Source organism: Eretmochelys imbricata, chromosome 8 (assembly GCF_965152235.1).
Source record: "Eretmochelys imbricata isolate rEreImb1 chromosome 8, rEreImb1.hap1, whole genome shotgun sequence".
Taxonomy (NCBI): Eukaryota; Metazoa; Chordata; order Testudines; family Cheloniidae; genus Eretmochelys; species Eretmochelys imbricata.
Genome location: NC_135579.1, coordinates 44544242 through 44559946, shown reverse-complemented (window position 1 = coordinate 44559946; position 15705 = coordinate 44544242). Strand labels below are relative to the sequence as shown.

The window sequence follows — 15705 nt, the reverse complement described above, 5'->3', positions numbered from 1 at the left end:
TGGACAAGAGTTTCCTTTGCAATGGCAGAGATGATGGACAAATCACCTTTACTGGGGATTCCTTCTTGCCGTTCCTACTGTTCACAGCATTCGACCTTGTCACAAGCACGAGGAGCCAAGAATGATGACTCTTCTATGGCATGGAGGAGAAAATGGAGCTTTGGACAATCTACTCTGGTCCTTCAATTTTTAAGACGAGAGGCAGAGAAGGCCGTCCAGCCACAAAATAGAAATTCTTAACAGCATGCTTTGCCTCAAATCACAGCAAAAGTAATTGGGAGGAATACGAGTTCCTAATCTAGAGGGATCCTGATCTCAGTTACACCCACGTACTGCTGGAGGGACACTGGTGACCACAGTGGAGTGACTCCAGATTTACCCCAGCATCACTGAGGACAGAATCTGGCCCTGGTTGCCGACTGTCAGATGCTTGCCCTTCTCCTGAGCGGTTTTCCAACTCACTTTGCAAGAACGGGCAAGTGATGGGTGTGCTGCACTTGAAAGGGGGAGGGTTTCGCTAGTGTAAAGCTACACACCCACCCCAATGAGCTTTGCATAAGCCCAAATCCTGCCAGGACCTGAATCCCGACTGGCCTCCGGGGGCTGGTTTTCAGCCAGAGGAATCAAGTCCCAGAGGCCTTCAGTGAGACTGAGAGTAATAACACTCCTACCATAGCACTGATCTCACAGCCCTTCCATGGGAGGCTCTCTACACAGACAGGGGATGTGTAGGCCCCTGCCAGGGAGGGAGACCTTATTAACCCCACTTTGCAGACAGACCAACTGAGGCCTGGGGGAGCTGAGCTGCTGGCCGGGTCTCTCTTCCTCCACAGGGCACAGACCATCTCCAGGGGAAGGGCCCCTCCCCGTTGTCAGGAGGCAGAGCCTGGGTCCTGCTGTGCAGGGCAGCCCCAGCCCAGGTGCAGGGCAGGCAGCGGGCTCCTGTGCGCTCTTACGGGTCCCCGAACGCCTGCTCCCGGGCCCGGGCCGGGACGATGTGCCCGCGGCTGGCAGGGCAGCGCTGTCCCGCTTGCTGGGCTGGGGGAGGCAGGGGCGGGGGTGCTGCGGAGCCGGGGAGTGACAGACCGGGGCGGAGCTAGCCGGGTTTAGGGAGAGCTGCGAAGCTGGAGGCGCAGCTCCCGGATTGCCAAACGTGCAGCCGCCCGTCCCTGGCTGGTCGCAGCCGTTGCGCTCGCCATGGCCTTCGCCACGCTGAGCAAGGTGCTGCTCAGCGACAGCCTGGACCCCTGCTGCAAGCAGCTGCTGCAGGCCGGCGGCATCCAGGCGCTGGACAAGCCCAACCTCAGCCGGGAGCAGCTGCTGGCGGAGATCCAGGTGGGGGCTGCCGGGGAGCTGCCTTGCTCGGTGGGGTGCAGGCTGGGCAGAGGACGCGGGCTGCTCCCGGGTGCCAGCTGGCCCGTGCCCGGCACAGGGCCCCCGAGTCCTGGCTGGCTCGGGCTCCGTGCCGCGCTCCCCGCCCCGCGCCTGATGCAACAGCCGTGGGTTTTGCGCGGCGCGGGGACTGGAGGCCTGGGCCGGGGGGGGGGGCCGGGGCAGGAGCTGAGGCGACCGTCCAGCCAAGGGCTGCACGTGCGGGGTCGGGTCCAGCCTCTGCTGGGGAGCCCTGCCCCCCCCCCGCACCGCCCCAGCCAGAACCCCCCAGAGCCAGTGGGCCCCCCAGCTCCCGTGCCCGGGGTGGGGGCTAGGCACGCTCAGCGGGCATGGGCGGGGAGAGGGGCTCCAGGAGAGAGGCAGGGCGCCAGCTGGGGGCAGAGCAGAGGCTTTGGTGTGACCTGGGGCAGGAGGAACCAGGGCTCCTGCAGGCAGGACAGCCAAGGCTCCCCCCTGTTGGGACGTGTGGGTCTCTGCCCCTGGGGCAGCAAAACCCTGGGGGAGGGGGCAGAGTCAGACTGGAACCTCGCCCAGGGACGGGGTAGAGTCTCTGACACTTTGCACCCGGCTTGGGGCGTCTCTGTCTAAACCCCAGGCTCTGGGCTGGAACCCCTGGGGATGGCTCCTGGGGGCCTGCTATACTGGGGTCAGGCTGGCTAGGGGCCCTTCTGGCCTTAAGACCCACACTAGGGGGTGGGGGGAGCAGTGGTTTATGGAAGCGGGGGGAGGGCTCTGGCCTCCTCTTCCCATGCGCTCCAGCGCTCACTCCTTCAGGACTGCGATGGGCTCATCGTCCGCTCGGCGACCAAAGTAACCGCAGACATCATCCAGGCCGCTGAGAAGCTGCGGGTGATCGGTCGGGCCGGCACCGGTGTCGACAACGTGGATGTGGAGGCAGCTACGAGGAAGGGCATCCTGGTGATGAAGTAAGAGCAGTGTGACTCCAGGACAGAGCTGCTTCTTCCCGCACAATGGCTATGCTGGCCTTGGCAACGTGTGTCCAGTTTCTGGACACGTGTGTCCGAGGTCAGCGCTTGTGTGCATGGGAGGGGGGCAGCATCTGAGCAGATCCAGGGTGCATACCTGCAGATGTGTGGGCATGTGGTTCCCCTGCTGCCACGCCATTACTTAGAAAAGGCTCCAGGGACTAGACAGGAGTTGAAAGGGGCACAGTTCCATTCCCATTCTCTCTGAGCATGTCTCGTGGGGGGCACAGGGCTCTGGGTCAGGTCCCAGAGGTTTAGCAGCGCAGCTGGCTCTGAGGGTGCTCCTGGGTGGTCCGCCTAGGGCCACGTACCTTTTTTTTTGTACTTAGTTTTCTGCTGAAAATGCAGTTTGGGGCCAAATTCAGCAAATTGATTCAGCCAAAAATGGAGTGAAACTTTGAAAACATTTCGCTTTGACTTTTGCAATGGAGCCTTTTGACTTTCTGTTTTGAAACAACTTCTGAAATCCAGCTGAACTTGGTTAAAAAGCAAAAGTTAAAAAAACTCTGAATATTAAATGACGAATTCATTTTTGAGTCAAACAAAATGTTTTGTTTTTCTGGGTTTTTCATGTTGGCCACCAGACTGACAGATTGGTTATTCACTCATGCTCCAGCCCCCCCTTGCTCTGATGGGCCACTTGGGGGAGGGGGCAGTGTCCCCCAGGGCAGATCCCCCAATGTGAGTAGGTTGTGGCAGGCCCCCAAGAACCGATCCCAACTGCAGAGCCTATGCAGTGGGGCATGGGAACAAAACGAGATGCAGTTGGGGAAACACAGCTACCATGGGGATGGTGGGGGTTAGAATTGACCCAACCCAGCTGTTCAGCAGGAGGGAGAAAGTGGGGGGCAGCACGGCTGGAAGAGACTAGATGTCGCAGGCTGACGTGACAGCGGCAGACGGAGCCAGCGAAGCACTGAGTTCTGTGCCCGGAGGCCCCTGCCTTGGAGTGACAGTATAGTTAGTGCTGCCAGTTCAAAGCCATCATGGCTAGGAATGTTGGCAAGTCTCATTCAGGCTGAGTGTCCGCAAGCCCTGGGAAAGTGACTGCAAGGAGCACTCCCAGGCCTGCCCCGTGGGGCCCACCAGGGCTCCCCTGTCCCCGATGTCTGTGCTAACCCCAGTGTGCTCTGCTCTGCCCTCAGCACGCCCACCGGGAACAGCCTGAGCGCAGCGGAGCTCACCTGCGGGATGATCCTGAGCCTGGCTAGGTGAGCACGTCTGCCCCCCAGGGCAACCGTCACCCATCATCCCCTGTCACTGCTTGGGGATCTCAGGAATAGCACACAGCCCAAGTCCTCCACACATGCACTGTGCTTGGCTCATCTGTGCTCGGCCCCAGCATGTGCCTCTTCCCCATGGCCCCTTCCCTCAGCATCCAGCTCCCACCCCACCCCTGCCTCGGAGCCCTGGGACGTCCCCTCTGACCTGCCCCAGGCACAAAGCCAGAGCACCGACTCCCCATCTCCTCCACTGATCCATAAGCCCTGTCTCCCCATCACCCCTGCCAGCACGGAGCCTCCGGACCCACTGCCCCCAGCATAGGGCCCTGGGTACTCGGCTCCCACCCACTCCCTGGCACTGCCAGCCACCCTGCAGAGAGCACCAGACATCCAGAAGCCACTGGCTCCCCATCCCCAGCCATGTGGCTCTGAGCTCCACACCCAGCAGGGAGCCACGGGACCCTGCCTGTGTCCCACTGGCATGCTCCTCCCCACCACTGAAAGGCAGCTTCGAGTCCCTCTGCACTGCCCACTTCAGTCACGCTGGCATGCAGCCACCATTACCTGCTCCTCATCATTGCACCCACCCACCCCATCGCTGCACCTGTCTTCCCCCGCCAAGAGCCCCCAGGGCATCCACCCCCCCATCACTGCTCTTATCCCTCCCACACAGAGCCCCCAGGGCACCCCCTAGTCCCTACCATTGATTCAGCCCCTACCTAGAGCCCTGGCACCTGGCTGTTCCCTGCTCACAATCACTGCCACTGGCCCCCAACTCCAAACTACCCACCCATGTGCCCAGGTCCTTCCACAGCCCGCGACCCCCACACACCAGCTGGGGAAGGGTGGAAAGGAACAAAGCCACCGCCCTGTAGCCCTGCAGAGCATGGACCCTGGGGTGAGTCGACACCCACAAAGCACCTCTCGTCCCCCCCACACACCTCCCCCTGGGGCTCATATGCTCTGCAGGGCACTGACCCCACAGTGGGCATGCCCCATGCCGGGGGCACAGACACAAGAAGCGCCCCCTACCAGGCCCCACAGCCCCCTGGGGTGCTGGAAGCCCCCATGGAGTGTGGATTGCCCCGGGTGGCTCAGCCAGGGGCTGCAGGCTCTGCTGACCACGATGCTGTTGGTGTTTCAGGCAAATCCCCCAAGCAGCCGCCTCGATGAAGGAGGGGAAGTGGGACCGTAAGAAGGTAAGAGTCCGGTGCCATCTCCGTGGCACTGCTGGGGGGGTGGGTTGCCCTGGAGCCTCTAGTCACAGCCCTGTCTGCGTTCTTTGCTCTAGTTCATGGGAATGGAGCTTTATGGGAAAACCCTGGGCATCCTGGGCCTGGGCCGCATCGGGAGAGAAGTGGCCACCAGGATGCAGGCCTTCGGGATGAAGGTAAGGGTGGGAGCAGGGAAGGGAAAGGGTTAACCTGCCCAGAGGCTCGGTTGGGTTGGTGAGGCACAGGGCAGGTCGTGCCCAGGGAGGGGGAGAGCGAGGGTTAATGTGTCCCATGCTCCTCCCGCAGTACACACAGGTAGTGGGGGGAGGAGGGGATTAATTCTCCCTCCAGCCAGGGGAATGGAGGAGAAAGGGTTAATCTGCTTCTCCGTGCAGCTGCAGCCCCTGGGGGGCGCTAAGGAGGGGGCTGCTCTGTCTGTACCTGCCCGGAGCCTCTCTGGGGACATGGGCATCTCGTGTGCCTCAGACTGATGTGACTATGGAGCAGTGCCCAGCCAGGAAAGGCAATGGGGGAAGCTCCCCTTAACTCTGCCCCTTGCACTCCTACGCCACAGCGCATCCGTGGGGCCGTGGGCGGCTGGGAAGGCAGAGACTTGCCCTGTTAGCCAGCAGTGTGCGATGGGAAGGCTGGGAGCACGGTGCTGACGCTGTGGGGGAAGCTCCCTGTGCCTGGGTGCTGTGCGGATTCTCTGGCGAGAGCAAAGGGGCGTTAGTTACTACGCGGGGCGCGCGCCGCTTCAGGCAGCAAAGGCAGCCTCCAGCCAGGATGCAGCCATGGCCCAAGTTGGACTAGAGCCCAGCCAGCCGGGACAGGGCTCTGGGTCTGCTCAGTAAGGAGCGCCGGGTCAGGGCTGCCTCTTGCCCCCTGTGCATTGGTAGCTATTCCCCCTTCCGCCCCCAGGGGGCGCCCTACCGAGCCCCCTCCCCCCGGCCTTTTGCCCGCTGGGCTTTTTCCCTGCTGCACCTCGGAAAAGGCAGGGCAGCCCTCAGGACGGGCCCCCTACTGCCCAAGGTCCCCTCCCCCAGGGCTTGGGGGGCCTGTCACCCAAAGCTGAGGAGGTCAGCTTGGGCTGTGCGAGTGGCTGTGGCTGTGCTTAGACCATAGGGTACGATCCCATCATCACACCCGAGGACTCGGCTGCCTTCGGTGTGCAGCAGCTACCCTTGGAGCAGATCTGGCCCCTGTGCGACTTCATCACAGTACACACGCCGCTCCTGCCCTCCACCACAGGTAGGGGAGCAGGGCCCAGAGCAGCCACGCCAGCCTCTGCCTCTCCCCTCTGAAGGCCGTGGGATTAACAGGGCTTGGGGGCTGGAGGGGAAAACAGGCCTAGGGGGAGAGTCAGATACAACCCCATGCAGGACAAGATGAGGGCCCCATAGCAGGAGATCTGGATAACAGTGGTCATGGGAGCGGCGGGCTGGCAGAGCTGTGCCAGAGGGATGGGGGGCAGCAGTAAGGGGGCTGGCGCATTGGCAGAGCCATGCCAAGGGGCAGGGCTGGAATGGCAGGGGCAGCAGTCAGGAGGGTGGCAGGTTGGCAGAGCCATGGTAGCCCAGTGCACAAGCTCCCATCCTCCTTCTGCCAATAGCGGAGCCCAGGCAGGGTGAAGGGGGGTCCTGTCACGCTGACTGCGGGCTCACAGCTAGGCCCTCCAAGGAGAACGCCCCAGCAGTGAAGGGAGATGGAGGCAGGGGGATGCTGAGGCGGAGGATGGGATCGCAGAAGAGAGGACTCTAAGGGACACTCCCCTAGAGCACTCCCTCTGGCCTGGACTGGGGTGTGTCCCTCCCAGGGCTCAGGCCAGTAGATGTGTGCTCTGCTGCCAGCCGGGACCAGCTGCACACAGTTAACTGGGATTCCCTGGGGGGTGCGGGTGGGTCCAGGGCAGCCCACGCTGGGAGGAGAGCCAGGCTGGCTAGCTTGTTGTCAGACTCTACCCCCCTGCTATCTCTCCCCAGGGTTACTGAACGACAGCACCTTTGCCAAGTGCCGGCGGGGGGTGCAGGTGGTGAACTGTGCTCGAGGGGGCATTGTGGATGAGGGGGCGCTGCTCCGGGCGCTGCAGTCTGGCCAGTGTGGGGGAGCCGGCCTCGACGTCTTCACCGAGGTAGGTAAATGGGGCCTTGGGCGGAGGCGGGACCCAGAGCACATTCCCCCATGGAACTGCCACAGCAGATGGGGGCCCTGGCCCCAAGCCAAGGCCTGCTGTCCTAGGAGAGGGGTGGGCACAGAAACAGAGGGTCCGTCCCAGATGCATGACCTTGGGCCAGGCCTGAGAGGTGCAAAGGAGCCTGCCCCTTGTTCATCCCCACTCTGCTGCCCAGGGTGGGTTACTCCTGGCCCATGTAATGGTCTTGTAGCTCCTTGGGGGTAACGGGTGCAGAGCCCTGGCCCCATGCCCTGGCTCGTTCACTGGCCATGGGCTCCACTCCACCAGGGCTCAGGGCCCTGTGCCTGCTGTTGGGTTTGACACCAGGGTTCAGCTGCTTGGAGAGCATTACGTTCCAGCCCTCGCAGCCACCCTTGCTGTTGTAGCCCTGAGCCCAAGACCTGTAGGCCTGGGCTGACTCTGCTTCCCCCTACCCAGCTGTGACACTCACTTCCCTGGCCCCTGGCAGTCAGCCCCCACCATGCAGAAGCAGCCCGCCTGCTCATCTGCACCCGGCTCTGGGGAGGAGCTGGGGCCCAACCTTGCCAGGCCCTCAGAAATGGCCCAATGGAAACTCCGTAACATTCCCAAACCAGCCTTAATTCTGTGCTCTGCGTGGGAGCGAAGTCTCCCCCACCCTGTGCAGGCCATAGGGACGGGACACACCCCCCTCATGCTGGGTACTACACCCCTGCTGTGCGCCAGCTGTACCCTCCCCACCTGTATCAGCCGTTGGGACTGAAATGCCACTCAGGCTACTCAACCAGCCTGCAGCCCAGGAGCTGTGCCCACGTCTCCACCGTGCTTCGCTGCAATGCCCCTTCAGGCAGGGCTACTCACCTGGAGGGCGGCTCGGGCTAATGGGACAGGCTGTGTCTGCAGGAGCCGCCACAGGACCGCACCCTGGTGAACCATCCCAACGTGATCAGCTGCCCCCACCTGGGCGCCAGCACCCGGGAAGCACAGAGCCGCTGTGGCAAAGAAATCGCCCTTCAGTTTGTGGACCTGGCCCAGGGGAAGGTGCTGGCTGGCGTGGTGAGTGAGGGGGCACGGGGAGGGACGCAGGCTGGGGGCGAGGATGGGCGCTGCCTCAGCAGAGCTCTGAGCAAGCAGACAGCCCTGCCAACAGTTAACTGAGCATCTCATGCTGCCTCAGGTCCTGCCTCTGCTCCAGGACTCAGATTGTGTGTGGCCTAGTTGCTAGAGCACTGGACCGGGACTCAGGAGAACTGGGTTCAATTACTGGCTCTGCCAGCTGGCTGACCTTGGGCAAGTCACCGCCCTGCTGTGTGCCTCAGTTTCCCCATCTGTACAGTGGGGGTAATGCTATTGCCCTCCCCTGTAAAGTGCTGGCAGATCACTGGGTAAAAAGTGCTTTACAGGAGCTAGCGAGTGGCATTCTCCCTTCCCATCAGCCCACTATGTATTCAGCCCCCTTTCCTCTTCCTCCCCCTGCCCACAGGTAAACGGCCAGGCTCTCAGCAGTGCCTTGGAACCTCAGACTAAGCCCTGGATCGCCCTGGCTAAAGCCCTGGGTGTGCTGCTGCAGACATTGGCCAGCCCAGTGAAGGGAAGCGTGCAGGTCTCCACACTGGGTGAGCTCGCAGGGCTGGGTGGCAGAGCTGGGTTGCTCCTCTCAAGTGGTGGTGCTCTCCAAGAGCTGGGTGGGCAGCATGCTGGCCTTGTGTCTCTGCCCTTGTGCTGACACAGCAGTGCCGCAGAGAGGGGGTGCTGTGCAGTGCCAGGGCTGCCCTGGGCGGGGCAGGACAAGGCATGTGGCAGCTGAAGCTATGTCTACACTGCATTGTGGTCCCGGGCTTAGTGTTTCTAAGTCCATGCTTGAGCATCCAGTCCACCCTGTACTGTAAACCTGCATTTACAATTGCTGGAGCCAGGTCTCACCTGGCCATACTGCACTACACAAACCTTCTGGCTTGACCTGCGTCCTCACTGCAAAATGTCGGTTTTACAATGCAGTGTAGACATCCCCTAAGGGCCCAGGCCAGGGACTAACCAGCAATATCCTCTCTGCTCCCCCCCCACCCCCCCGTCTCCCCTTTGAGGGAGAAGAGGAGAGTGGGCTGGAAACTTTTCATCAACTCGTTTTGAGGGGGAAAATTCCACTTTTGTCTAAATTAAAATTTTTTTAAAATATCACTTTCAACAAGTTCTCACACGGGGAAAAATTTTCATTTTGTAACATTTCCAAATTTTGTTTGTTAACTTCAAAACCTCTTCGCACATTACTGGATGGGGTTTTTGATCGTTATATTTGTACATCGTGCACTACTGCTCCAGCCCCGTCGTGAAATGATGTACAAACGTAACAATCAAAAACCCCATCCAATAAAACTGGAAGAGGTTTGGAAGTCATGTTGTGAAATAATGCACAAACAAAACACTTCAAATTCCCCAGACACTCTTCCCAAACCTGTTTGAAATTCACATTTCACGGGAAATCTTGAAAACGTTTGTTTTCAGTCAGATTTGGAACACAAATACATTTAGAAATGTCAAAACTTCCTGCAAAATGGAAATTCTGAGTGTCCACCAGCTCTAGGAAGGAGCAGAGTGGGGTTTGGTGGGGGGCGGCTGGACCTGCCCTGGCTTCACACAGTGCGGTGGAGGAACAGCAGCAGGAAAGGGGAAGCCAAGCTGGGGAATAGTCTCCAGGGGAAATGGCAGACACCCACTTGCTCTGGAGTTATGAAACCAGGTTGGCCAAAACTCTGAAGCAGAGGCTCCCAAGCTGGAAGGCAGTGAGCGCGGGTGGACCTATGGTGCTGGCTGCTCATTTACATTTGTTACTCTGCTCCTGTCACTTCTCCAGGGGAGCAGCTGCTGGAGCTGATGGGATGGGAGGTGATGGCGATAGGCAGGGCTGGGCCACATGAGTGGGAGCGGGACAGCAGAGTCCTTGTATTAAAACGTGGCCTCTGGCAGGAAGCGGTGAGAGGAGCCTGGCATGGGGTGGGGATCTACTGCGGCTGGGGCTCTGCTAGCGTGTCTGTGTAACCCTCATGGCTCCCCGCACCTGCAGGAGTGCCCTTGCAGAAGGCCGGGAGTTACCTGAGCCCTGCTGTGGCTACTGGCCTGCTAGAAGGAGCAGCACAGAAGGATGTGAACCTGGTGAATGGGCTGCTGCTTGTCCAGGAGGCTGGACTGAAGGTACACGGCTTGCCTGGGACCCCAGTCACACAGCCAGGAGTCAGTGCACATGGAGTCTCCTCCCTAGGTCTCTTCACTGGGCCTGCCTGGTGTGGGGCAAACTCTCCACTGGCCCGTCTGCCAACACCAGAGCCCACCTCTATTTCGTCATATCCCCCAGCAGGCACTCCCTGCCCCTGCACTAGCGGGGCACCCTCCCACCTCACCCCTTACACGTAGGCAGGGACACCTGGCATCTGCTGGATGGTCTCCCCCTGTAGGACCCCTAGAGGGGGCCCTGACAAGCCCCAGCCCCTGGCTAGCACCAACTGGGTGTTCTCTGGCCTGCAGCCCCTTCAGATGGTGAGAGGGAAAGGATGGTCCAGGGCTAGGGCTTCAGAGACCTGGGTTCAATTCCCTGCACTGCCACAGATTCCCAGGGAGACCATGGGCAAGTCACTTTGCTGTACCCTGGGGATAGCTGTACCTCCTGGGGGCGTGGAAGTACCACCGCGATGACATGCGGCTGCTGAGCGGTCATCTCCCCTCTCCCCTTCAGGTCACAACCACTCACAGCAACGCAGTGCCGGAACTGTACACCGGTGACAGCCTCCTGCAGGTCACCTTACAGGGGACCCCCTCCAGTCTAGTGGGCTCAGTCCAAGGCAGCACCCCCGTCCTGCAGGAGCTCAACGGAGCCAACTTCAAGCAGCCGGTTCCTCTCACTGGCCACCTGCTGCTCTACAGAGCCAAAGCTGCCAACGCCAGCACGCTGCCTGCAGTGATCGGTGAGGAAGGAGCCTGCCTGTGCCACCCCCAGTCCATGAGTTACAGTTAGGCCCTGAATGTCCCACCTCACCAAGGGGAGGGGTAAGATCCCACCCTGACTGCTGCTGCCTCTCTGGGGCCAGCATTGTGCCGGGCTGAGTTAAGAGGCTGCAGGGCCGTCGGAGTTACCAGGGGGAGCGGTGTGCCCTGGCGGGGAGTCCTGGCTCAGACAAAGCCTCAGTCCTGAGAAGCAGGAATGTAGGGGGCTACAGGTCCATGATCCACCTGCACCAGTGATGGGCTCCCGGTCTCTTGGACCCCACCTTGTGCTCCTCATCCAAGGCATTCGGTTGGGAAGATACAGGGGAAAGGGTACAGTGGGGGGATTACAGGGGAGTTCCCGGCAGTCGTTTGGGAATGGGGAGGGGAGCGGAGCATGATGGGAACTGAGGGCCAGGGGTTGTGAGAAGGCAACCTACGGCTGTAATGAGGCCACCTGCCTCTGGCAGGCAACGGCTGCAGCAGGAGGTGGGGGAGTGACAGGGAAGGCAGGGGCCGGGTATTGCTTTGCCATTAAACATCCCCTGCTCCTGAAACAGGTTTGACAGACAATGGGCCTGGTGTCCCAGAGGACCTGTCTGCACCAGCCTGGGCTGCTTGGCCATGCTGGCCAGAGGGCGGGCTGAGTTTTCCATTGATTATGAGGGAAGGCTCAGGGGCTGCCAGCTCCATAGCCACAAGGGACTGCTGCTCTCAGCCTTGTCCTGCCCCCGCAGGAATGTTCAGTGGGGTGCTAAGTCACGGCAGGGCAGAGCCAAGGGCTGTGTTGCTGCTGGGTGCCCTTGCCCCAGCAGGCACACAGCATGAGCTCTCTGTGCTGTTCCCATCTGCAGGGCTGCTGGGGATGGCTCGGGTACAGCTCCAGTCCTACCACAGCTCCTGTGCTGTGGCGGGAGAAGAGTGGAGCATCTTGGGAATCTCTTCAGCAGTCGGGGCCCTCGGTGACGTGAAGCAGCATGTGACAGAGGCCTTCCAGCTCACACTCTAGCCCTTTACTGTGAGCTTGCAGCTGCTTCCCAGGGGAGCTGTTCTCCCAACAAAGCCAGGCCGGGTTCAAGACCAGCATGCAACCCCTCCCCTGGCAGCACTGTGCCAGCCAGCAAGCTCAGCTGGGGCCAGGCACAGCATTGGTTGTAGTTAGGAAATCCCAGCACAGTCAATACAGCATTTGGGAGGAGAGCGTGTGCTTGTGTCTTGTGTTCAGTGTCCTGCAGCGGCCCAGGGCGGGAGGGGAAGAGGTCACAGGGTATGCTGGGGGTGAAGCAGGAGTTTGCCCGCAGGGAGAATGTCTTTGCGCGCTCCTGTTCCCCTGGCAAGGTCACTGTTACACTGGCACCACAGCATGCCCACGGTGCAGGCTGGCACTTTACAGCCCTGCCCTGGCAGCACAGACTCCAGCCTCTCTCCAGCTGCTTAGATGCACCCAAAGGAGAGGGGCCAGGAACACCTCCAGACTTGGCCCCAGCCCCTGCTTGTGGGACTGTAAAAGGGGCAGCTGCCTCCCAAGTGACCCTTCATGGTCGCTATAGAGCGGCCCTGCATCCGTTTACCCGCTGCAGGGCTCCTTAAATAAACTCCAGACCTCAGCCCTTAATACATTCCCCTTGTGAGTCTCATTGGTTTATGTAGAATTCATACCACCACTCAACGCTGGGGCTTCCCAACCTTCTAGCTGCAGCCTAGTTCTTCCCTGCATTTGGCAGGCCCCTACTTGGGTGGAGTCTGACATCACACATGTTCCTGCAGCCTTCTGCTCTCTGCAGCTTCCTCTTCTGCTGCTGTAGACCCCAGGTGCCTTGTCTTAAGACCGACTGGACAGCAGGTAATCAGCCACAGGTGCACTGGACACCACCCCCACCCACTCTTAAAGGGACCAGTCAGCCTGTGACAAGGATTCAGCCACCAGTCCCAAACTGGAACAGATGCTTTGCTGGACTGACATGCCAACGTTCGCAACACCCCTGCCCTTGCCGAGTTTGGTTCAGACACTCTGTAAGTCAAACTCCTGTGCCAGTTTTCTTCAAAAGTGGTTTGGTTGGAGATGTGGTTGAAATTTAAAAACCAAGCCCTGCTTGAAGTCTAGGTGAAGCTGGCTAGAAGTGCTTGTTTATACTACAGGCTGAGCTAGTGCAAGTGCCAGAGTTAAGGTTACAGAAACTGTTTCTATTAGAATCCTATTTGCATGTCCTTGTGCTTTTTGCAATGCTCATGTTATGGGGCTGAACTATTCTAGACTTGACCTCAGGGCCATGCTTGATTGTAGGAGACTAACCTACATCTCTCCAGCCATATTCAAGTTAAGAAGGGGGGAGTTGGAAAAAAGTTTTGCCCATTTTTAACATGCTGAGAGGGCCTTGGCACCTCCTCTCTCTCCCTGAAAGAGAGATGGTGCAAAAACAACTGGCCCTTTCCATAGCAAATTTGTCACACAGCTCTTCCCTGTCAAGTTCACGCTTTGCTGGACTTTAGCATATTCTACTGTAAAATGAGAGTTCGGACCATTAGAAAACCTAGCGAGTGCATATACTGCAGAACACATGCATAAGGTGACCTGCAAGGGGGGCTGAGCCCTCGTTTTCTGGCTCCATAGAGAAGGCCTGACAGCGTTTCTGCCTCTCCCATCCCTAAAAAGGGGAGGCGTTCTGCAGCGGTACACCTTTTTGTGTATTAGACTGCAAGGAGGAGCAAGCCTGCACAAGCCCTAGAGCAAGGGTGGGCAAACTACAGCCTGAGGGCCAGATACAGCCTGCGAGCCGCACTACACTGCTCAGCCCCCTTGTGTCTGGGGGCTGGACCACTCGGCTCGGCCCCGCTCCAGCCGAGACGCTGGGTCGGGGGCCACAAAACGCGGCTCTCGGAAGCCACGACATGGCCCTACTCCAGCTCCTACGTGCTCCAATGGGAGCTGCAGTGGATGGGGCAGTGTGCAGAACCACCTGGCCGTACCTCTGTGTAGGAGCTGGAGAAGGGACTGCTCCGGGAGCTACTTGAGGTAAGCGCCGCTCGGAGCCTGCACCCCTCAGCCTCTCCCTATGCCCCAACTCCCTGCCCCAGTCCTGATCCTCCTCCCGCTCTCCACTATCCTCGATTCCAGCCCAAATCACCCTCCTGCACCCCAAATCCACCCCAGAGCCCGCACCCCCTCCTGCACCCCAACCCCAATTTTGTGAGTATTCATGGCCCACCATACAATTTGTATTGCCCAATCTGGCCCTCGGCCCAAAAAGTTTGCCCACCCTTGCCCTAGAGATTAAGCTGTGTAACGCTTTCCATTATACCTCTTGTTTTCATCTGTTTAGAATGTCATCAAACTAACCCCTCAGGCTGAAGTTTCCCCAGCTGGTCACTGCCACTGGTTATTTTTTTGAGGAAAAAATTAGGTCATCCTTTCAGAATTAGGTTTAAAAATCTTCTCATTTCCTCTTAATATATGTATAAGTTTTAAACCCATTTGAGCATCACCATCCTTGGCGCAGGAGCGTGACAATTTGGCCAGGGGCAAGTCATGCGCTCAGAGGTGCTGCTTCCTATCCTCATGGACAGCTGTGATCAAGTTAGAGGCTGCAGAAATTTACCATTTGCACGTGCTCAGTAGAACTTGCTAGACACTTGCTCTTAGTCTCCTGGGCATTCTAAGTGCACTGAGCTGGCTCCTAAGCCCCAGGCAGCCTCCTGCATCATTACCAAGCCGTTGCACAGACAAGCGCAGAATTATTTTTCCACCATCGAAGTATTCTTTGGCTAAGGGAAAGGTGGGCAAGGTTGCGAGCCTGGAGAAGACTGAGTTCTAATCACAGCTCTTCCAGTGACTGGAATTAGTTGTCTGCACTGCACAGCCTAGCCCTTATTACAGAGCAAGATCTCCTAGTGCTTGCTGAAGTGGCAGGGCAGGAACATTCTCCTCCATACCCATTTTGCAAGCCTGGGAAATCCAGATCTCAAATATGGCAGATCCCAGAATCCTTCACTTTGCCATACTGTCTCTCAGATGGAATGTGCCAAATCTGTGTGCTGGACTATGACGTCTACAATAAGACTGACTCCTGCACAGCCAGCATCACAAAATGCTGGAGGATGCAATAATGAATGGACACCATATAAATGCAAAGAATAATTAAACACAGCACTTAGCCGCCCCCATCTCCTTCCAGAGCCAGGAATAGAAGTCAGGAGTTCTGATTCCCAGCCTCCTACTGTCTAGCAAAGAGCTGTGCAGCCCACTGGTCCAGCCTGTTGCCTCCCCTTTAGGGGCTCACACACACAACCTGAGACTCCACAGCACTGTCTGAAGAACAGCCTCACCAGCATGACCAGATAATTGCACCACCTGGTGGCAGTAACGCTGTCACCCCCCCCCCACAGATGGGGGCCTCTCATTTAACTGTGGCTTTTGGTTTCCCTTCAGTGTGATGTCGCTGTGTTTGTCTCCGCTATTCATAATGGCTTTATTTCTGTATGCAATATAAAAGCATATGGAATACAAAGTAGTACAGCACTATGCAAAGTGACATCGTCTGAGCCATTCTTCGTAGGCCAGTTCAGCCAAAGGAAAGCTAGCACCACCCCTGGAGGGAGGAGCTAAGGGCCGCTAGGGGAAAGCTCTGAAGAAAGGAAGAGAACAAAAAATCTATTGAATTTTAAGCCACCCTAGAGGAGCATTTCAAACAAAACCTGCGGACAGGCTCTGGCTCTGTTCAGCCTAGATCAGCATTGCTCTGAAGGCTTATGGAATTTATTTCTTT

At 58.6% G+C, this 15705-nt stretch overlaps 1 protein-coding gene across 1 annotated transcript; it reads left to right on the top strand.

Annotated features, from left to right (window-relative positions):
* The first annotated feature begins 1197 nt into the window (after window positions 1-1197).
* On the top strand, window positions 1198-11951 carry PHGDH (phosphoglycerate dehydrogenase). The gene is made up of 12 exons (XM_077824682.1): window positions 1198-1335; window positions 2167-2318; window positions 3524-3589; window positions 4746-4800; window positions 4893-4991; window positions 5934-6066; window positions 6798-6946; window positions 7871-8023; window positions 8451-8583; window positions 10029-10156; window positions 10695-10923; window positions 11797-11951. The coding sequence occupies exons 1-12, from the start codon at window positions 1198-1200 to the stop codon at window positions 11949-11951; spliced, it is 1590 nt and encodes a 529-aa protein (XP_077680808.1).
* The last annotated feature ends 3754 nt before the right edge of the window (window positions 11952-15705 follow it).

Coding starts and splice junctions, on each gene's coding strand:
- PHGDH (XM_077824682.1), top strand. CDS start 1,198: ATGGCCTTCGCCACGCTGAGCAAGGTGCTGCTCAGCGACAGCCTGGAC. Junction 3,590..4,745: donor ATGATCCTGAGCCTGGCTAG/GTGAGCACGTCT, acceptor TTGGTGTTTCAG/GCAAATCCCCCAAGCAGCCG. Junction 4,992..5,933: donor TGCAGGCCTTCGGGATGAAG/GTAAGGGTGGGA, acceptor GGCTGTGCTTAG/ACCATAGGGTACGATCCCAT.